The following is an 18,544-nucleotide window of genomic DNA, read 5'->3' on the forward strand; positions in this document are numbered from 1 at the left end:
CGGGTTAACGCCCTGGCCTGAAGCACTGGCATCTGGATGCTGGTTCTAGTCCTAGCTGCTCCACTTCCAATCCAGCTCTCTGCTATGGCCTGGGAAAACAGTAGAAGATGACCCAAGTCCTTGGGCCCCTGCACCCATGTGGGAGCCCAGGAAGAAGCACCTGGCTCCTGGCTTTAGATCAGCGCAGTTCCGGTCATTGCAGCCAATTGGGGAGTGAACCATCAGATAAAATACCTTTCTCTCTCTCTGCCTCTGCCTCTCTCTGTGCAACTCTTTCAAGTAAAATAAATAGATCTTTAAAAATAAATAAGTAAATAAAAAATCTTTCATTTTGGAGAAGGTGCTTGGCACAGCAGTTAAGACACCAGTTGGCCCACCTGCATCTCAGCTCTACCTGCAATTCCATCTTTCTGCTAATGATAACCCTGGCCCAAGTACTTGGTAACTGCCACCCACATGGGAAACTCCAGTTGAGTTACTAGCTCCTGGCTTTGGCCTGGCCCAACCCCAGCTGTTGTATTTGGGGAGTGAACCAGCTGAAGGGAGATAGCTCTTCCACCCCTGCTTTCAAATAAATAAAATAAATATATACAAACACACCACACAGCCTGCAAACCCTAACACACATCCACCTGCCATATAAGAAAAACATTTGGAAATAATTACCTTTTTAATTCAGAAAGCCTGGACTCAATAGTTTCTTGTTTGATTTGAACCTTCTGAGCACTACTAATAATTTTTGTTAAATCCTCCTGACGAATTTTATTTTCTTCTGGTTTTGAAGATGAAACCTTTTGAAGGCAAATTTAGAAAAACAATTACTAAATACCCATGATTGCAATGCAAAGCTTCCCTATTATAAGAGGTTCTTCTATCTGTTCATTAAGTGAGATCTGGTTCCAAAAACCTCAGGATGGAACTCCAGGGAAAGAATAAACTTTACAGTTTAATGGGAGAGGAAGCAAGGAATAATCAGTTAACTTTTTCCCCCAATGTGCAGAAGTTCTCACAAGCAAGAACATCTTAGGATCTCTATTTTTCTTCCCTTCTGCCAAATTCCCTGTAATTTTCCCCTGCCTCTTTATTACAACATTCCACATTTATTTAAATGTATGCAATAACAGCTGAATGCTAGACCATTTCTTTTATGGTCTACCTGCCTTTATGCATTTAATAAAAATTCTTATTTAAGCAAAAGATATCGTTCATTCAAAAATGTATTACTGAATGCCTAATATATACAAGAGACTTACTCTGGTCATGGGCTATACAACAGTGAAATACAGAAAAAGCCCTCCAGAGAGCTGATATTTTATAGCAGAAAGTTGTTTTCAGCTAACTTAGAAAAAAATCAACTACCACATTACAATGGGTGACTCTTCACCCTAGTAAGAACATACTTTTCTTTCCTCCAGAAAGTGTCTGAAGCCAGAGTCCTCAGTTCAGTTTTATAAAGTGGATGGGATGAAGAGAAAATAATTACACTTTATTACTTAATTCATCCCAACAGCAGCACCTGTGTCTTTCTGCAGTTCTTAATTTCAACAGCTGACATAAAACTCCTGGTAGAGTATACTAAATGATAATATACTAAATTAACTTGTGTTTACAATAGCTTACCTTCCTTTTAATGTTCTCCAACAAGTCATCCTGGCCTTGTTTGAAGTAAGGATGCTGAAATTCAACAGGACCATCTCTTTCCTGCTTTACAATACCCGAGTCAATATGTACAACTTTACGGAAACCATCTGAAAAAGATTTAAAATTCAGATGACAAAATAACAAAGTCACAAATTACAGAAACTCGTATGGAATATATTTATCATCTTAAGAGAAAAACTGATTTTAACAGTGGTTAATAACAGCACTCCAATTAAACTGCTTCCCATACTTACACATATTCAGTTGCCTCACAAAGCTTGCCATATTATTGTGCTTGAAGTATTTTGGAAGAATTTCTTTTGCAAATCTCTGTTCATCCAAGACCAGAAAACTTTGGCCATTCTGAAAACAAAGAAACAAATAAAAAGCCAATTAGTCAATGTCTTCTAACATACGAAGATTATATAAACCCAAAACCTGTCCTGGGCACTCATTTCATTATATCCTCAGACCAGTATTCTATTCCTGATGACGGCAAAAAGAAACAAACTACAATTAATTGTCAAAGTGCAATTAAGATTTTGATGTTAACCTCAAAGTTCAGGAGTATGTCTCAAATCAAAAGCTACATTATATTCTATGGTGAAATATTAGAGAAATTTCCATTAATCAGAAACAAGAAAAATACCATATGTAGCCAGTGTAATTACTTAACATTGTTTTAAAACTCATATAATTAGATAAAAATAAATTTTGAGAGGAAGCAGCTTACTATTAGCAGTATACATAATGTATCTTTGTACAACTAGATGAAAACCTGTAAGAGAATTCATTAAAATAGCTAGCTATATTAAATTAAGTCATTAGTGCTTTTCCATAAAAAAAGACCATTAGAAACTTACTACAAAAATACAGTAATCGAACAGAATGGTACTGGCAAAAGGACAGACATATAGATAAATGGAATAACATAGATAGCCCAGAAATAACCTGTCAAAGGATTTTTGACAAGAACACATCAAAACTATTTAACAGGGAAAGGACAGTCCTTTCAATATAATGGTGCCAGGCAAAGTGAATATCCATATGCAAAAGAATGAAGTTGGACTCTTACCCGATACCATATATAAAGTTAACTCAAAATATATGAAAGAAGTAAATATAAGAGCTAAACTTTAGAAAATCAGAAGAAAACCTTCATGACACTGGATTTGGCATTAATTTCTTGGATTTGAAACCAAAAGTATAGGCATTCAAAGCAAAAAATTGTCAAATATGACTAAATCAAATTTTAAAACATTTATTCAAAGAACATGATGAATAGCATGGAAACGTAATCCACAGAGTGTGAGAAAAGACTTGCAAGTCGTGTAATATTCACAATAGGTATGTTCATAAAAGACCTACAATTTAAAATTGGCCGTAAAAAAAACAGCCTGATTAAAAAATGAGACAAGTACACATTTCTCCAAAGAATATAAACAAATGGCAATAAGCACATGAAAAGACACTCAAAATCAATGATTACCAAAAATTAAAAAACAAATATGGAGAAACCAGGATTGTTGCACATTGTTAGACAAGACGTAAAACAGTATGGCTGCTGTGGAAAACAGTATGGGGGTTCCTCCTATGACTCAGAAATTCCAGTTGTAAATAGATTTGATTAATCAAAAATATGAAAGCAGGGCTTTGAACACATATTTCCAGACCTTTTTTATAGCAGCATAATTCACAATAACCAAGAGTTGAAGGCAACCGAAGTATCTACTAACAGATGAATGGGTAAACAAAATGTAGCATAAACTTAAAATGTTATTCAGCATTACAAAGGGAAGAAATTTTAACACAAACTACAACACGTATGAACCTTGAAAATAATATGGTAGGTGAAATAAGAACTGTCAAAAAAAGCATGGATGTAAAGTTCCAATCCAAAAAAGATGAAAAACATTCAGAGGCTGGATGGTAGTGATAACTGTGTAACAATGTCAATGTACTTAATGCCATTTTTGAATACCTACAAACGGTTTCAATGGTAATTTTACATTAAGTATATTTTGCCACAACTTTTAAAAACAATTTGAAATTAAAACTGAATAAAAGATACTAACAGAAAAATGGAAAGTATGTAAAAATAAAATTTAAAAAATATAAGAATACTTCAAAAAGCTTGGAGAAAGCACATATTAAAAAACTGTGCATTTATTTCAATCTTTTTCACCAAGAGAAACATCTTTTAAGTTCATTTCCACAACTTTCTGAAGTACCCATATATATAGAACCTTTAGAAAATATTAAAAATGCAGACAGATATAAAGAATACAAATGCAGTGCTGTAAAGCTCTCAATTCTCTTAAATTAAAAGATTTTTAGAGTAGAAATGAAGAGATGCTATCAGGGCTAAATATTAGGAACTTAAGCTTATGAATATTTGTCAAAGAAATTATAGAATAATAAAAAAATGCTGAAAACAATGGGAAGGAATGTTAACTCTATTTTATACTGATAAAATTAGTGTTTAAAAGAGATTGTATTGGGCCAGCCTTGTAGCACAGCATCCCATAAGAGCACCATTTCAAGTCCTGGCTGCTCCATTTCTGATCCAGCTCCCTACTTATGCTCCTGGGAAAGCTGTAGAAGATGGCCTGAGAACTTGGGCCCCTCCCATCGATGCGGGAGACCTGGATGGACTTCCAGGCTCCTGGTTCTGGCCTGGCCTAGCCCTGAATATTGTGGCTTTTTGGGGAATGACCAGGGGATGAAAGATCTCTTTCCCTCTGTTTGTGTTTCTGTCTCTGTCTCTAATTCTGCCATTCAAGTAGATAAACAAATCTTAAAAAAAAAAAAAAAAAAAAAAAGGTTTAGCATTAATAAACAGGTAATTAAATAGATGAATGGACAGAACAGAGGACAGAAGAAAATCTACTTGAATATTTAAGAGGTAACAAATAAAGATGGCATTCAAATCAGGGAGTGAAATCCGGAGAGAAAAGCTTTATTTAATTAACTTTGCACTTGGTAGGCAAAAACAAAAGCTCAATGCTACCTCATCTTTACAACCAAGCTTCTGGAAAAATAACATACTGAATCTATAAGACATACAGATATAAATTAACAAATTTATTCATGGAGACTGCTAGCTTCCTACCTTATCTCTATAGTTCTCTACTTGCATACTAATAAGTACACAGTTTTGTTTGGTGAAAAACTCAATGTGAAACTTAGAAGCATATGGTCTCATTCATAACTGAAGAAATGTACAGCAAAACAAATAATAATTTTCCTTATTAGATATGTCCATGTTAGCAGTTAGATAAATACCAAAACTAAAAATGCACACGTCCTTTCCTATCAAAAAAAAAAAAACTTTCCTTCTACCTTACTTCCCTTTCAATCTACCTATTCCGTTTCCTTAATTGTGAAATTCACCAGTTATTTCAAATTCTTCTCCAACAGGACCATCCATTTACTCTTGCTAAAAACTAGGTTTAGTTTCCACACTCTACTGACACCATTTAAAAAGACAAAAAGCTATATGACAAATTCATTCCTCTTTTCAGTCCTGGTCTTCCTGTATCTGTCTACAGAACCTCAGTCAGTACTATTCACAATTTCCTTCTTTTCAGTTCTACTCTCTAGATTTTGAGGCTACTAGGTCTCCTTTCTCTCATACTTCAAGTTTTCTTCTACTCATAAAAGGTAGGCATTTTTTTTTTTATTTTTAGATTTTTATCATTGATCACGGCACCTCCTGTATTATTTCCTTAGAATCCCTGGAGTAGGGAATGTGTGGCCTACAGGCTGTATAAGGCCTGTGAAATTATTTGTCCCTGCTAAGCCAACTGCAGAAGAGACTGAAATTTGATAAATCTATAGCCTGCTAATTTTTAAGTTGAAATTTTGTATGACCTGCAAATGATGTTATAAATATCCAAATAGCCCTTAGCAAAAAAAAGGTTCCACACTCACTTAGACAATCTCATCCACATCAGCATTATTGATTTTATTTATATCAGTACCACATCTATACCTCTGGCTCTACCTCAAATTTCAACTTCAATGTGTAACTGTTTACATTTTATACAACGTATTTTAATTCAATATTTTTCTACACTTTCAAAATGTCTACTTCAAAACTATTTTCTACTCTTTCCCTTTCACCCACTACCTAGCTAAGTTTGAAATAAAAATAAAAAAGTTAAAAATTCTCAATTATTAACAGAAACTGAAGGGAAAAACATTAAAAATATTTCCTCTTAAAATATTTCCTCTTAAAATTAAGAACAAGACAAAAATCCATTGGTCACTTTTTTTTTTCAACACTCTTGAGGTCTTAGTCTCTTCAGAAAGAAAACGAACTGAAGGCCTGACGTTCAGAAAGGGGGGGAAAAAAAACAACTGTCATCCACAGCTGCTGGGGGATACATTTAGAGAATCCAAAAATCCAAATCAGTAAAATTATTAGCTCACTGACTTATTATCAATATGCAAAAACTATATTTCTAATTACCAGCAGCAGCTAGTAATGCATGGGTAACAGAAGACTAAGCTGGTTTGACCTCTTTGGAAAAACAATTTATAGTATCTTAGGGTTAAACACTTCATACACTATTTTCTAGCAATTTATATGGGTATACAGACCTCAGAGAAACTCCTACTATATATACCAGAAGTATACTCATACAAGATATTCATAATAGCATGTGACACAGTTGATGATTATCTCTTTCTTGAACCATTTTCTGCCATTAACTTTTACAATTTCACTCAATGTTTCTCCTTTCTCAATAACCCTCCTCTGCAACTTCAGTTCCTTTTATCGTCCTACATGATTTCATTCAGTCCCATGGCTTTATCATTTACAAACTCCAAACACACCCTTAAATTCAAAGTTTTAGACCCAACAACCTATTAAACATTTCTACTTGGACATCTTAGAATATGGAACTCAGGGTGTTCAGAAACATTCAAAAATATTCTAAGCACTGTATTGCTCACCCTTTTTGAAATTAGGTGTAGCCGTATGACTAAATATGGTCAATCAACTGTAAAAAAATGAAACAATTTTCAAATACAAATTAGTATCCCTTATCTGAATGCTTCAACTAGTAAGGTGTTTCAGAAGTATTGCAGATTTTGGAGTATCTGTATTGACTTCACTAGTTGAGCATCACTAATCCCAAAACTTGAAATCCAAAATGCTCTAAAATCCAAAAGCTTTTAGTGTCTTGTTAGCACTCAAGATTCAGTTTTGAGCATTTTAGATTTTTGGATTAGGGATGCTCAGTTAGTAACACTAGTGATCCATTTATAACTTCAAAGTTCAATTTCATAATGTATATGGCTAAACAGAGCTAAACAAAGCTGCACTTCTCCTAATCTTCCCCATCTCAGCAAAAGGATTCATCTTGTTGATCATGCCAGATCTATGAGTCACTCTTAATTATTCTTTGTCCCTCCTCTAAATACAGCCAATTATTAGCAAGTCCTGCAACTCTGCTTTCAAAATAGATATGAAATCTGACTACTTCTCAAATTTATACTGTTACTACCCTATCTCAGCCATCATTATCTTCACTATCATCTGGGAAACCTTGATAATTTTATAGATTTTCAAACTTCTTATCACTGCTCTCAGGCCCTATGCCATCTGGCCTACCTCCCTTCTCACATTCCCATTCTCTACAGACCCACATTAGCATTCCTGCTTCCTTCAACATGGAATATTTAAGGCCTTTACATTTGGCATTACACCTTGGCATCCATCTTTTTTTTTTTTTCTTTATGCTTACTTATTTGAGAGGCAGGAAGACAGGGAGATGGAGAAGGTACAGGGAGGAGGGAAAGATAAAGAACTATTTTCCATCCATTGGTTCACTCCACAATTCCTCCAACAGCTGGGGCCAGGCAGAAGCCAAGAGCCAGGAACTCCAACCAGCTTTCCTTCAGTGAGTGTCAGGGACCCAAGTACTTGGGCCAGAATCTTCTTCAATCTAGGTGCATTAGGAGAAAACTGGATCAAGAGCTGGAACTCAAAATCTGCACTCTGATACAGGATGTGGGCATCCCAAGCAGCAGCTTAATCACTATGCCACATAATGCCACTGGCCCATCCTTTTTAATCATTCAAGTCTTTGCTCAAACGCAACCCTTCTCAGGGAGGCTTTCCTTCTCAGCCTACCTCCCAGACAGCTTACATGCCAGTTATCAACTTCTGCTCCAAATTTATTTATTTGTTCTGCCTACATGGAGCTGGATCCTCTATCTTTCTTTTCTATTTGCTATGATGTTAATCTTCATCAGCAGGGGATACCAGAGAGAAATCACTAGAGGAAGTTGTTCTTCCTGGTTCCAGTGTGTCCGTGGCAGGCTTCTGGAGGTTCTCCAGTACCTAGGTCTCACAATGCAGGGCAGTCAGAAGTGCTCAATGACTACCAGGTTTCACTGGCACTCTCTCCCTGGGAAGGTTTACAAGATATCTCCCCAAGAACATTTTCCAGTGTACTCTAGAGCAGGGATTGACAAAGTTTTTCTTAAAGACCACAGAGTAAATATTTTAGGATTGTAGATTACAAGCTCATAACTCCATTTTTGAAAAGGAAAAAAAAAAAAGCAGCAACATGCAATATGTAAATAGCCTGGGCATGGCTATACTCCAATTAAACTTTATTTATAAAACAGCTAGCCCATGGGCTGGTCCATTGCCAACTCCTGCCCTAAAAGGCATATAGCTTAGCAAATTTTAAAGGAACAAATTCCAGTAGGCTCTGGAGGTGAAGTGCACTGACAGCCCTAGCATTCAGTGAGACATGCCCATATTCACTCCAACTAGATTGGGATAAAACTTAGCATTGAGATAAAGAGTTCTTAACTGGACACTGTATCTCAGACCTGGTAGTGGATGTTCTTTAAAATTAATACCTATATTCTTTAGTTTCTTTACTCCAATTTCTTTGACGTAGTAAGACTATTAAAATTTCCCTGTTTGGGGGGCCAGCGCTGTGATGTAATGGGTAAAGCTACCACCTGCAATGCCAGCATACCATATGGGCACCAGTTCAAGTCCCATCTGCTCCACTTCCGATCCAGCTCTCTGCTATAGCCTGGGAAAGCAGCGGAAGATGGCCCAAGACCTTGGGCGCCTGCACCCACTTGGGTGTCTGCACCCACATGGAAGAAGCTCCTGGCTCCTGGCTTCAGATCGGCACAGCTCCAGCCGCTGTGGCCATATAGGGAGTGAGCCAGCAGATGGAAGACCTCTGTTTCTCTCTCTGCCTCTGCCTTTCAAATCTTAAAAAAAAACCTTGAAAATACTGTGTGGTTGGAAACAGCGTCACAGTGCAGCAGGTTAAGCCACTGCTTGAGACACCAGTTTGAGTCCTGGTTGTTCCAATTCCAATCCAGTTCCCTGCTAATGCATCTGGGAAAACAGCAGATGGCCAAAGTGGCTGAACCCCTGCCATCCATGTGGGAGACCCCAGATTGAGTTCCAGGCTCCTAGCTTAGGTGTGGCCCACCCCGGGCTGTTGTGGCCATCTGGGGAGTGAACCATCAGATGAAAGACTGATTGATCTCTAACTCTGCCTTTCAAATAAATAAATATTTAAAAAAAAAGAAAAGAAAAGAAAAGAGAAGAAAAGAAAAAATACCGTGTGGCTTCTGTCTTCTGTTTGGATCCAAATCTAGATACTGTTTACTCTGTCTTATTTTCCTTAGAGCATTTACCACTAACTGAATATATATTACTTGTGTTTTCTTGCTTTTTGGTTAACAGTCCAGTATCCTCCACTAGAATATATGTTCCATGAAAGTAGGCACTTTGGTTCACTACTGAACAAATTCCTAGTATGTCACACACATGTCATAAAAGATTTCAGGACAAATTCAAGTCTCTGACTAATTTAATAAATGAATCTTTGGCCAAATGGACCAAATTACATTTTTAGAATTTCAATTCTTGGGTTATATCAAATGGAAGGATGAACAGATCTTGACTATGCTCTTTTATACATATACTCCACAATCACTCTTATCATTCTGTATCTTTGCTTATAGCTCCTTCAGTCCTTCAGTCTATACTCAAGTGGAAAACCTGAGTGAAAAAAATTCCACCTGCCATCTCAAACTCCTAGAGGCTTAAGGAATGTAACACACAACATCCCCTTCTCTCTAAACATTTGACAAGGGACAGAAAGCCACTACTGAGTGGGGTAGGAGATAGCTACCCACCTTCTCCTTAAACCTTACCCATAAATGTTTGCAAGCTACCAAAGAGTAATAATGGTTGCTATTGCCCAAGTTAATCTCAAAATATTCTTACTAATAATCTAATTTCAGCCACTTTACTTTAAAATATTTTCAGAATAGAAACTTCAATAATCAATCTATAACTTCTTATAGAAGTTCACCACCAACCAGTCCTTCTTAGTTTTCAGTTCATTCTCTTATGTACATAAATAAACTAAGTCAGTCTTTCAACCTTTCTACAGATACATCTCTACTGTATTTTATTCCTATTTGAACATACTTATTCTTGCTTTCATTTGGGGATATGGAAATAATACAGTGGTTCCTGTGATATTCAAAACAGCACTACTGCACTGGTAAATCTAAGAGACTACCACTCAAATTCATCCAAAACAGCTAGAAAACACTGGGGAAACTCTGCTTTTGCTACCTCTCCCTCTTCCTGATTCATCTCTGCTGACTTGGGAGGGAAAGAAAGTAGAGAATGCCACAGGGCACACACACACACAAAAAAATGGGGACAGATGGATATGAGGTATTTGGTGGAAATCACTTGGTCGTCTTAAATAATCTGAAGAATAGACAAGGGTAACAACATAACAAAACAATGACCTTTCAGCTCTTCCTTCTTTTATTATAGTAATTCACATCAAAATACACTAAATTTTCACTAACAGTAAAGAATGTTCTTCACCATCAATGGCAAGAACTTCCATTTAACCTCCACAACCTCTTGTCTCTGAGTATCAAGTTTCCCCAGTTGCTTCCAAGCTAAACATGTGTCATCTCTTTAGGCCCTTGTTACATTTAAAACTGCTTTAGGCTATTAGGTTCTCTGACAGTACCATTTCTGTCCTTGATTCTGGCAATGTATTGCCTACCAGAGTCAACAGTAACTATATAAAATGTTGAAATTATCGGGATTTTTTTCAAATGGGAGAGGGAAGGCATAAAGCTTGTTGTTTTGTTTTGTGGTTGAATATAGAAAAATTTGAAATGTAACATGTACAATATTTTCTAAAGACAATGGCTCTAAGGACAATTTTATAGTCAATAACACCTTTAAAATAAATTTGATCAGAGTATCTAATTATGCGAATGAAGATGTTTCACTTTTCAATTTTGGCATATGACAAGTTTCATGGAAAACTATAGTCATATAAGTTTTAGGAATATTAAACCAAGCTTTCCAAAATGTATCTGGTAAGAGTTTTTCTTCCCTTGCTTTATACTCAAGCTAGAGGAATAAATTATTTTCTACCAGTTAAAAAAATGCATAAAAAACTGGTTCCCAAAACATCTGCTTCTTCTAAAAGGTCTTAATACGATTTTCACTCAGATAATACTAAATTACCTCAACAGAAGTTCACAACAAGTTTGAAGAAAACCAGAAACAACCATAAATAGCAACTTTTAAAACCTGAGAGTAACTTATTCTTTTTCCACCTAACATCCTTGTTTAATTAAAGTTTTACCTTGCACTGCTTCCAGAAAAATCTGTGGAAGAGCAAAAGCAAGACAGTTGCTATAACCACCTAGGCCTGGCCCCAGAACTATTCCAACTTGTGGAGGGCAACATCTTGGTATAAAACTAAACATGGTGCCAAGCTGTGTTAAGTTTAATGCTTAAGGTGTGAGACTGACTTAGAAGCTGAGAAATCTATGTCAGAGTCCCTTATACAATCTTGGCTAGTAATTAAGGACTAGTAACCTATCCTGTCCAACTCTCAAATCCTTATCTATACAAGGATGAGACTAAAACTAGATGATCTCTAACATTTTTTTCAAAAACAATCTTACTTTTATCATTCCTACTACCCCCACTGTATTTTCCAGGGATTTCACTGATTCATTAAACATTTATTAAACATCTGTATCTCTGGCATACTGACCTGAGTTTTACATTTTGATTGTCCTGTTGGCATATTAGAAAATGGGTAGTTTAAAACATATGATTAGACTTAACAATGGGGTGAGAAAGGAATAACTTGTTTGGCTTACAATTCATAAAATAATGCAGATTGGTATAAAATGCCCTGTACTTGATACTGCCCAGAAAGTAGGATTATTGATCAAATATTTTGGCTACTAGAATTCATGGGATCTATCATTGACATCAAAACCAATTATCAATATATCTAAGGACCATTTCTAGTCAATAAAAACAAGATGATCCATCCAGGCTAAAAAGGTTTGATAAAGTCAGTGGAGTGAGGAGAGACTCTTAGTCAATCTCTAACATGAATACGTGGCTGAGTAAGTCTGTGCCGATCCATCCTTGTCAAGTTTTAATCCTTCTGAGTGATGAAAAGCATGAGACATCTGTTTATTTTAAGGACAAGCTAGTGGCTGGCTCCCTTATTTTCACCTTTCTTTGATCAACTGTACAGAACTCATCAACTCAATACACACATAGCTGGGGGGTGAGGTTATGTCTGAGTAAAAAGATAACCCACTTGATAACACTGATCACATGAAAATTAAGACTTTAAAGTTAAAAAAGAATGAACAAATGACAATATACAGTGTTAAAAGCCATCAAAACTTCATGTACTCAATATTGTGCTCCCTGTTAAGACATAAAACTGAAAGTTCCTTGTAACAGGAAAAGGAGAGAAATCAAAGGGAGGAGGGTAGATAACATTTACTCAGCACTTAACAGGTGCCAAGCATTATGCAGGTAGTTTTCACTTCTCAAGAACTCCATAGATGAAAATACCCCCACCACCACCACCAAGGACTCCTCCACAATAAAAGAACCCAGTCCCTTTAAAAAAAAAAATTATTCCAACAGCCTAGAAGTATCATAATGCAAACGCATTATAAGATATAATCATTCTTAGAATCTTTGTAATTGGAAGTAGGAGGGAATCCTGAGGTCACCTAGGCAACCTATGGACGTTTTGACGATGAAACTTAGGCAAGACAAGATCAGGGGCTCAACTAAGGTCACCTTTATTTAGAAGCAGAGTTGGGATCAAACCAGCAATCAGAGCATCTATATACCACTCGCTGGTAACTAGTGAAATTCAGTGATTCATTTTAGCTACTAAGCTACCGAACACCTGTCTATTAGCACTTTTAACACAATGATCATAAAAATCCATTTATATAAATGGCTCACAATCTCCAAAGCCTAGTCTGTCATTTTCTACGTAATATTTTTAAAAACCTACGGATAAACTAACATGCGTTTGAACACATGCCCACTTCCCTGATTGCCCTCCTCATCAAAAATCCCAGATACAAAGCTGAGTGCGTGTGTGCAGCGCGCGCCCGTGTGTAGAATCGGGTCACCAGGGTAAAGATTTCCTCCAACAAACCCCCGCGTGGACGACACCGGCCCGGGGCTCCCGCTCCCCTCCCGATTCGTTCCCCGCGCGGAGGATGAGTGTGCAATAACGTGGCTTCCGCGCCCGCCGCTCGTCGACTGCCTGGCTCTGCCAGGCTGGTTCCGAACGCTGACCGGGCCGGACCGTTACGGGGCCGCCTGCGCCGCGCCGCCCCGCGCGCCGCCCCTCCCCCACCGCGGCCTGAGACGCGCGGCGCCGGCCCGGCCCCCGCGGCTCCCCGCGCGAACAATACAGGGGGTCCCCGGCGAGGCCGAACGCCAAGGCCCCGCGTCACACCGCCACCCGCGCGCCCGGCCGAGAGCACCCAGCCGCAGGCCGCGAGAGACAATCCCGCGGCAGAGAGCGACAGGGGAGAGACGGTTAGTTCAGGGGTTCGGAGGCCGCCGTGCCCCGACCCTACCTGGCTCCAGGTGATGAACTCGTTAGTGTGGGTTTCCTCCACAAGCGTCCACAGCTTGCTGAGAAAAGCCGGCACGTTCGAACTCTGCTTCATTGTTAACGAGGTGCAGGGATTCCAAATTCTACACCCGAACGCAGCGGTAGCAAAGGCGGCGGCGACGGTGGCGACGGTGGCGGCGGCGACGGCAGCTGCTCCCGGAGAACGCCCACAACGCAGGCGCAGCAGCTGTCGGGCCCCGCCCCCCCAAGCCCCGCCAGGCGCGCTGCGAAGCCGGGAAGCCGGGCGGCCGCACGTGACGGACAGGGCTCCCTGTGCTCCGCCTGCCGCACCGGGCGCGCGCTGGTCCAGTTCCTGGCCAATCCCAGACGCCAGCCGCACCACACTGAAAGGTGATTGGGTGCCGAGTCTTGGAGGGGTGGGAGCAAAAGGGGGCGCTGCCTTCTTATTCGCCTTTTATACGGGAGCCTTCGCTGTATCGGAGTTAGGGCTCGGAAGGCAGTGTTTGGTTGTTTCACGTGGAGGTAGCTTCGGTTTGGTAGGTTGTGGCTGGAGGCTACAGAAGTCTTTGGAGGCTTTTGAGTCATAGGTTTGGAAGACAAGGTGTGGTTTACGCCAGTGTAGCGGAAGAAATAATTCGTGGGGCGGGGAAGGAGAGAGCAGCCCTCAGGCGTGATATGGTAGGCCCTGAAATGAAACTTAACGAAAATAGCCTGTTTCATCAAAAAGAACAGTTTAGATAACTCATTAATGAATATGTATTATTTTAAAGCCAGGAACTGTAATCACGTTGCTAATTCGCCCAGCAAGTGCCTACTATATGCCCAGCATAAAAAGAATTATTCCTATTTATACTATTTTAATTAAATAACTGTTCGTTTTGAGATTCTTTAATAATGAGAGGCAGAAAGAGAGGGCTTCAGTCCTCTGGTTCACTCCCAAATGCCTGCATTGGCCAGGACAGAAAAGCCGTAGCTCGAACTCGGTAGGTCTTCTGTTGGTGGCAAGCACTCAATTACTTGAGCTCTCATTGCTGTCTCCCAGTATCTGCATTAGCAGGAAACTGGAATCAGGGGCCGTAGCTGGGTTTAGAATCCAGGAACTCTAATGTGGAACACCGGCATCTTAACTTCTGGACTAAAAGCGTTTCTGCAAAAAAAATTTTTCTTGGATGTACTTTACAAATGTAGTCTTATTTGCTTAGATAGATTGCTATAGTGGGGAAATATTAGACAACGAGTGAGTAGATCTTAGTGCAGACCATGGACATTTGCATGCATAGTAAATAAAAATACTAAAATAAAAATATGTACACAAGCTGGAAATGACAGTTTTATGCAAAATTCAGCCTAGGATTGGTTTATTTCCTGGATCTATGTAAAATAATACTTTAATAAATAGAATATACAGAAATTCTAATGTGAAAATATTTATTGAATAGAGCCATTATGTTCAGCATTAGGCTTTTTGCTGAAGATAGAGGGATATATGTGATACAGCAACTAATGTATGTAAACTTATATCATTCAATCTTCACAGCAACCAGCTGAAGATGTTTCAAATCATTGGATGTCAATTGTTCCAAATATATCCAATCAATTATTCAAAAATAGCCAGATTCAACAGTACATCCAGAATTAGCTTTTCTAAGATTATTTTCAAGAACAGGAAGACTGATGCTAAAGAAAAAATGCATAGCCATTACTACCTACATTTCTATCTGGGCAAGGTGTTGATTTTCTTCACATTTGGAATGACATGGGGTATCTTAGATAAACCACCAACACTTTCCATCCTAGTTCCTCATATATAAAATGTAAGTGAAAATATTTGGTAACTTCATAGAGTACAGTATTGCTTTTTCCTCCAGCACACCTTCACATTCTTCCTTTTTTTTTTTTTTTTTGATGATGATTTATTTTATTTATTTGAAAGAGTTACAGAGAGAGGTAGAGACAGAGAAGTCTTCCATCCACTGGTTCACTCCCCAGAGGACTGCAACGTACAGAGCTGCCCCAATCCAGAGCCAGGAGCTTCCTCTGGGTCTCCCACCCAGGTGCAGGGGCCCAAAGACTTGGGCCATCTTCTGCTGCTTTCACAGGCCATAGCAGAGAGCTGGATTGGAAGAGGAGCAGCCTGGACTAGAACCGACACCCATATGGAATGCCAGCGCTTCATGGCCAGGGTTTTAACCCACTGCACCACAGCGCTGGCCCCTAACACCTTCACATTCTTTGCAGATTTCTTTCCAGAACAAGTCTAAAAGGTCATTTCCTGGCTTAAAACCAGTTAATGTATAGAATGAGTTGAAACCCCATAAAATGGCATGAAAGATTTTCAATGATCTAATGCCACATATCATTCCAGTCATTTTCTACCATTCTTTGCAAACAGCTTACACTTTGCCACTCTTGGTATGCTTACTGTAGTTACTGTTCATGTTCCTTCACATTGTATATTTCCACAAACTGTTGCCTCTGCCTGGAGAGCCCTCTCTTTTCCTCATTATCCCCTAGTTCCTCTTTAAACTTCAAAGTTGGGTACAAGTCCATATAGAAGTCATGTCTTGTGAAACCTTCCTTGGTAACATTTAGAATGACACTTATCACTTATTTACATGAATTTTGTTATACTATACTATGAAACTTCCTTGACACAAAGACTATGTCAAATTTGTATTCATTTATCTATAGGAGCTATCACAGTGCTTCAGTTGTCAGTATTTGTTGAATTAATCAATATGTGAAGAAATAAAGATTTTTTTTTTTTGGCAGGCAGAGTGGACAGTGAGAGAGAGACAGAGAGAAAGGTCCTCCTTTGCCCTTGGTTCACCCTCCAATGGCCACCGCGGCCGGCGCGCTGCAGCCGGCACACCGCACTGATCCGATGGCAGGAGCCAGGTGCTTCTCCTGGTCTCCCATGGGGTGCAGGGCCCAAGCACTTGGGCCATCCTCCACTGCACTCCCGCGCCACAGCAGAGAGCTGGCCTGGAAGAGGGGCACCAGGACAGAATCCAGCACCCCGACCAGGACTAGAACCCCGTGTGCCGGCGCCGCAAGGCAGAGGATTAGCCTAGTGAGCAGCGGCGCCGGCACAAATAAGTATTAACTATACATCTAGTCTTCTGTTAGCCCAAATCTGGATTAGATGTTCCTTCGCTTTGCTCTCCTAGCTTGTGGAACTAGTGTTTCATAATATTTGCTACATTGCATTTGCTCATTTATTTCTCAGCAACCTTAGTTGACTGGCAAATTGCTTTCATTATTCATCCTTGTATCCTTGGCACCTAATACAGTGTTAATAACATATGAACTACTCAATAAATGTTTGTTAAATGAACAATTTCAATTTTTAAAAGCCCTTGATGAACAAATAACTGTACCTAATAATATGGAAACCCTTACAACTTATTGCCTCAATTATTGTAACCTTTTTAAATGCAAGAGAAGGAAATGACAAGGAGAGCTCAAGGATAACTCAACTCAGGCATATGTTTAAAGAAGTATCAGTACTGAGGAAATACCAGTAACTTGGAAATGTCAGATGTTAATAGAATGTTGTAGAGGTCCAGCTTTGAAGTAATTGTATCTTCTAAACAAAAAACCGTAGCAAAATTCTTGTAGACCTCTGGTTAGACATTTGAATGAATGGGGAGTTAGAAGGCTGTGAAAGTTAATTTCTTAATTTTTTTAAAGAAAATCAAGAAATTTCCTTTTTCTAAGGTTTTAACTTACATGCAAAAATTATCGGCCAGAGGAACTTGGGGAAATATGTTAGTGTGCCAAGCTTAGCCTGGCACTGCAGCACATTCACCTTAGACTCTGCCAAACTTGCTTGAATCCAACCAGTCATCCAGTTCTGGTGATGATGTTTCCGGCTTTATAGCCACAAGTCCTACATGCCCCAGGTACTCTGTCAGCCCTAGGCCCACCAGGATGATTAGTCACTCTTAGCTCCAGCCTCTTCTAAGTATTGACATTGGACAGGAAGTAGAGTTTTTGAAACTAAGCAAGATTTTCTATAGCAGCTAATGTACCTGAGTTTTCTAAAAACTTTAATGTAGTTTTTTAGCCTTTCTGGAAGCAGAGAATAGGCCCTCCAACAGCTGGCTGATAAATTGAAGTGTGTATATTCCATAGCTCAAGGTCCTGGTGAAGGCCCTGATGCTTGCAGAGGGTTGTTGATAAGAAATAAACCTCAAGGCTTGAAAAGAGCTAAAAGAGCCGGCGCCGTGGCTCAATAGGCTAATCCTCCACCTTGCGGCGCCGGCACACCGGGTTCTAGTCCCGGTTGGGGCGCCGGATTCTGTCCCGGTTGCCCCTCTTCCAGGCCAGCTCTCTGCTATGGCCAGGGAGTGCAGTGGAGGATGGCCCAGGTGCTTGGGCCCTGCACCCCATGGGAGACCAGGAAAAGCACCTGGCTCCTGGCTCCTGCCATCGGATCAGCGCGGTGCGCCGGCTGCAGCGGCGGCCATTGGAGGGTGAACCAACGGCAAAGGAAGACCTTTCTCTCTCTGTCTCTCTCTCTCACTGTCCACTCTGCCTGTCAAAAAAAAAAAAAAAAAAAAAAAAGAGCTAAAAGCATTAGAAAAGTGTAATAGATTAGCAAAAATGGCCTGCAATATAAGCCTTCTCTTACTTCCACTAGACTAAAATTGTGTTAGGGTTCTAATTTCCATCCCCCTGGGATTGGTCTTGTTCCAACATGGAGGTATTGGTCAAGATATGAGTGTTTGGAGTTCATCTTTTGAGAGAATGGTGTTTAAAAGATCATTTTATTTGAATCATCTGATAACAGGAATATTTTAGAGCCACCTCAGAGATTAAATTAGCTGAATTATATGGTTTGACTGTAGAATTCTACCCATATCTTGAATATTAGATTGGAGATATTGGCTTCAGGAGGTAGGCATTGCCACTGATGTGTCATGACCTGAGAGGGA

General features: G+C 39.3%; 1 protein-coding gene across 3 annotated transcripts in view; it reads right to left on the minus strand.

The window, feature by feature from the left end:
* Window positions 1–13,872, minus strand: part of HSF2 (heat shock transcription factor 2) — a 38,569-nt gene extending 24,697 nt beyond the window's left edge. For all 3 annotated transcript variants that reach the window (XR_007923196.2, XM_002714793.5, XM_002714792.5), the window contains exons 1-4: window positions 13,606–13,872; window positions 1,896–2,004; window positions 1,621–1,748; window positions 667–791 (exon numbers count right to left, since the gene is read on the minus strand). Coding sequence is in view for 2 of the 3 variants with exons in the window: in XM_002714793.5 (XP_002714839.1) it covers window positions 667–791; window positions 1,621–1,748; window positions 1,896–2,004; window positions 13,606–13,698 (455 nt within the window). In the remaining variant the exon portion in view is untranslated. The remainder of the gene's footprint in view (window positions 1–666; window positions 792–1,620; window positions 1,749–1,895; window positions 2,005–13,605) is intronic.
* Between the last annotated feature and the right edge of the window lie 4,672 nt (window positions 13,873–18,544).

Source organism: Oryctolagus cuniculus, chromosome 5 (genome assembly GCF_964237555.1).
Source record: "Oryctolagus cuniculus chromosome 5, mOryCun1.1, whole genome shotgun sequence".
Taxonomy (NCBI): Eukaryota; Metazoa; Chordata; class Mammalia; order Lagomorpha; family Leporidae; genus Oryctolagus; species Oryctolagus cuniculus.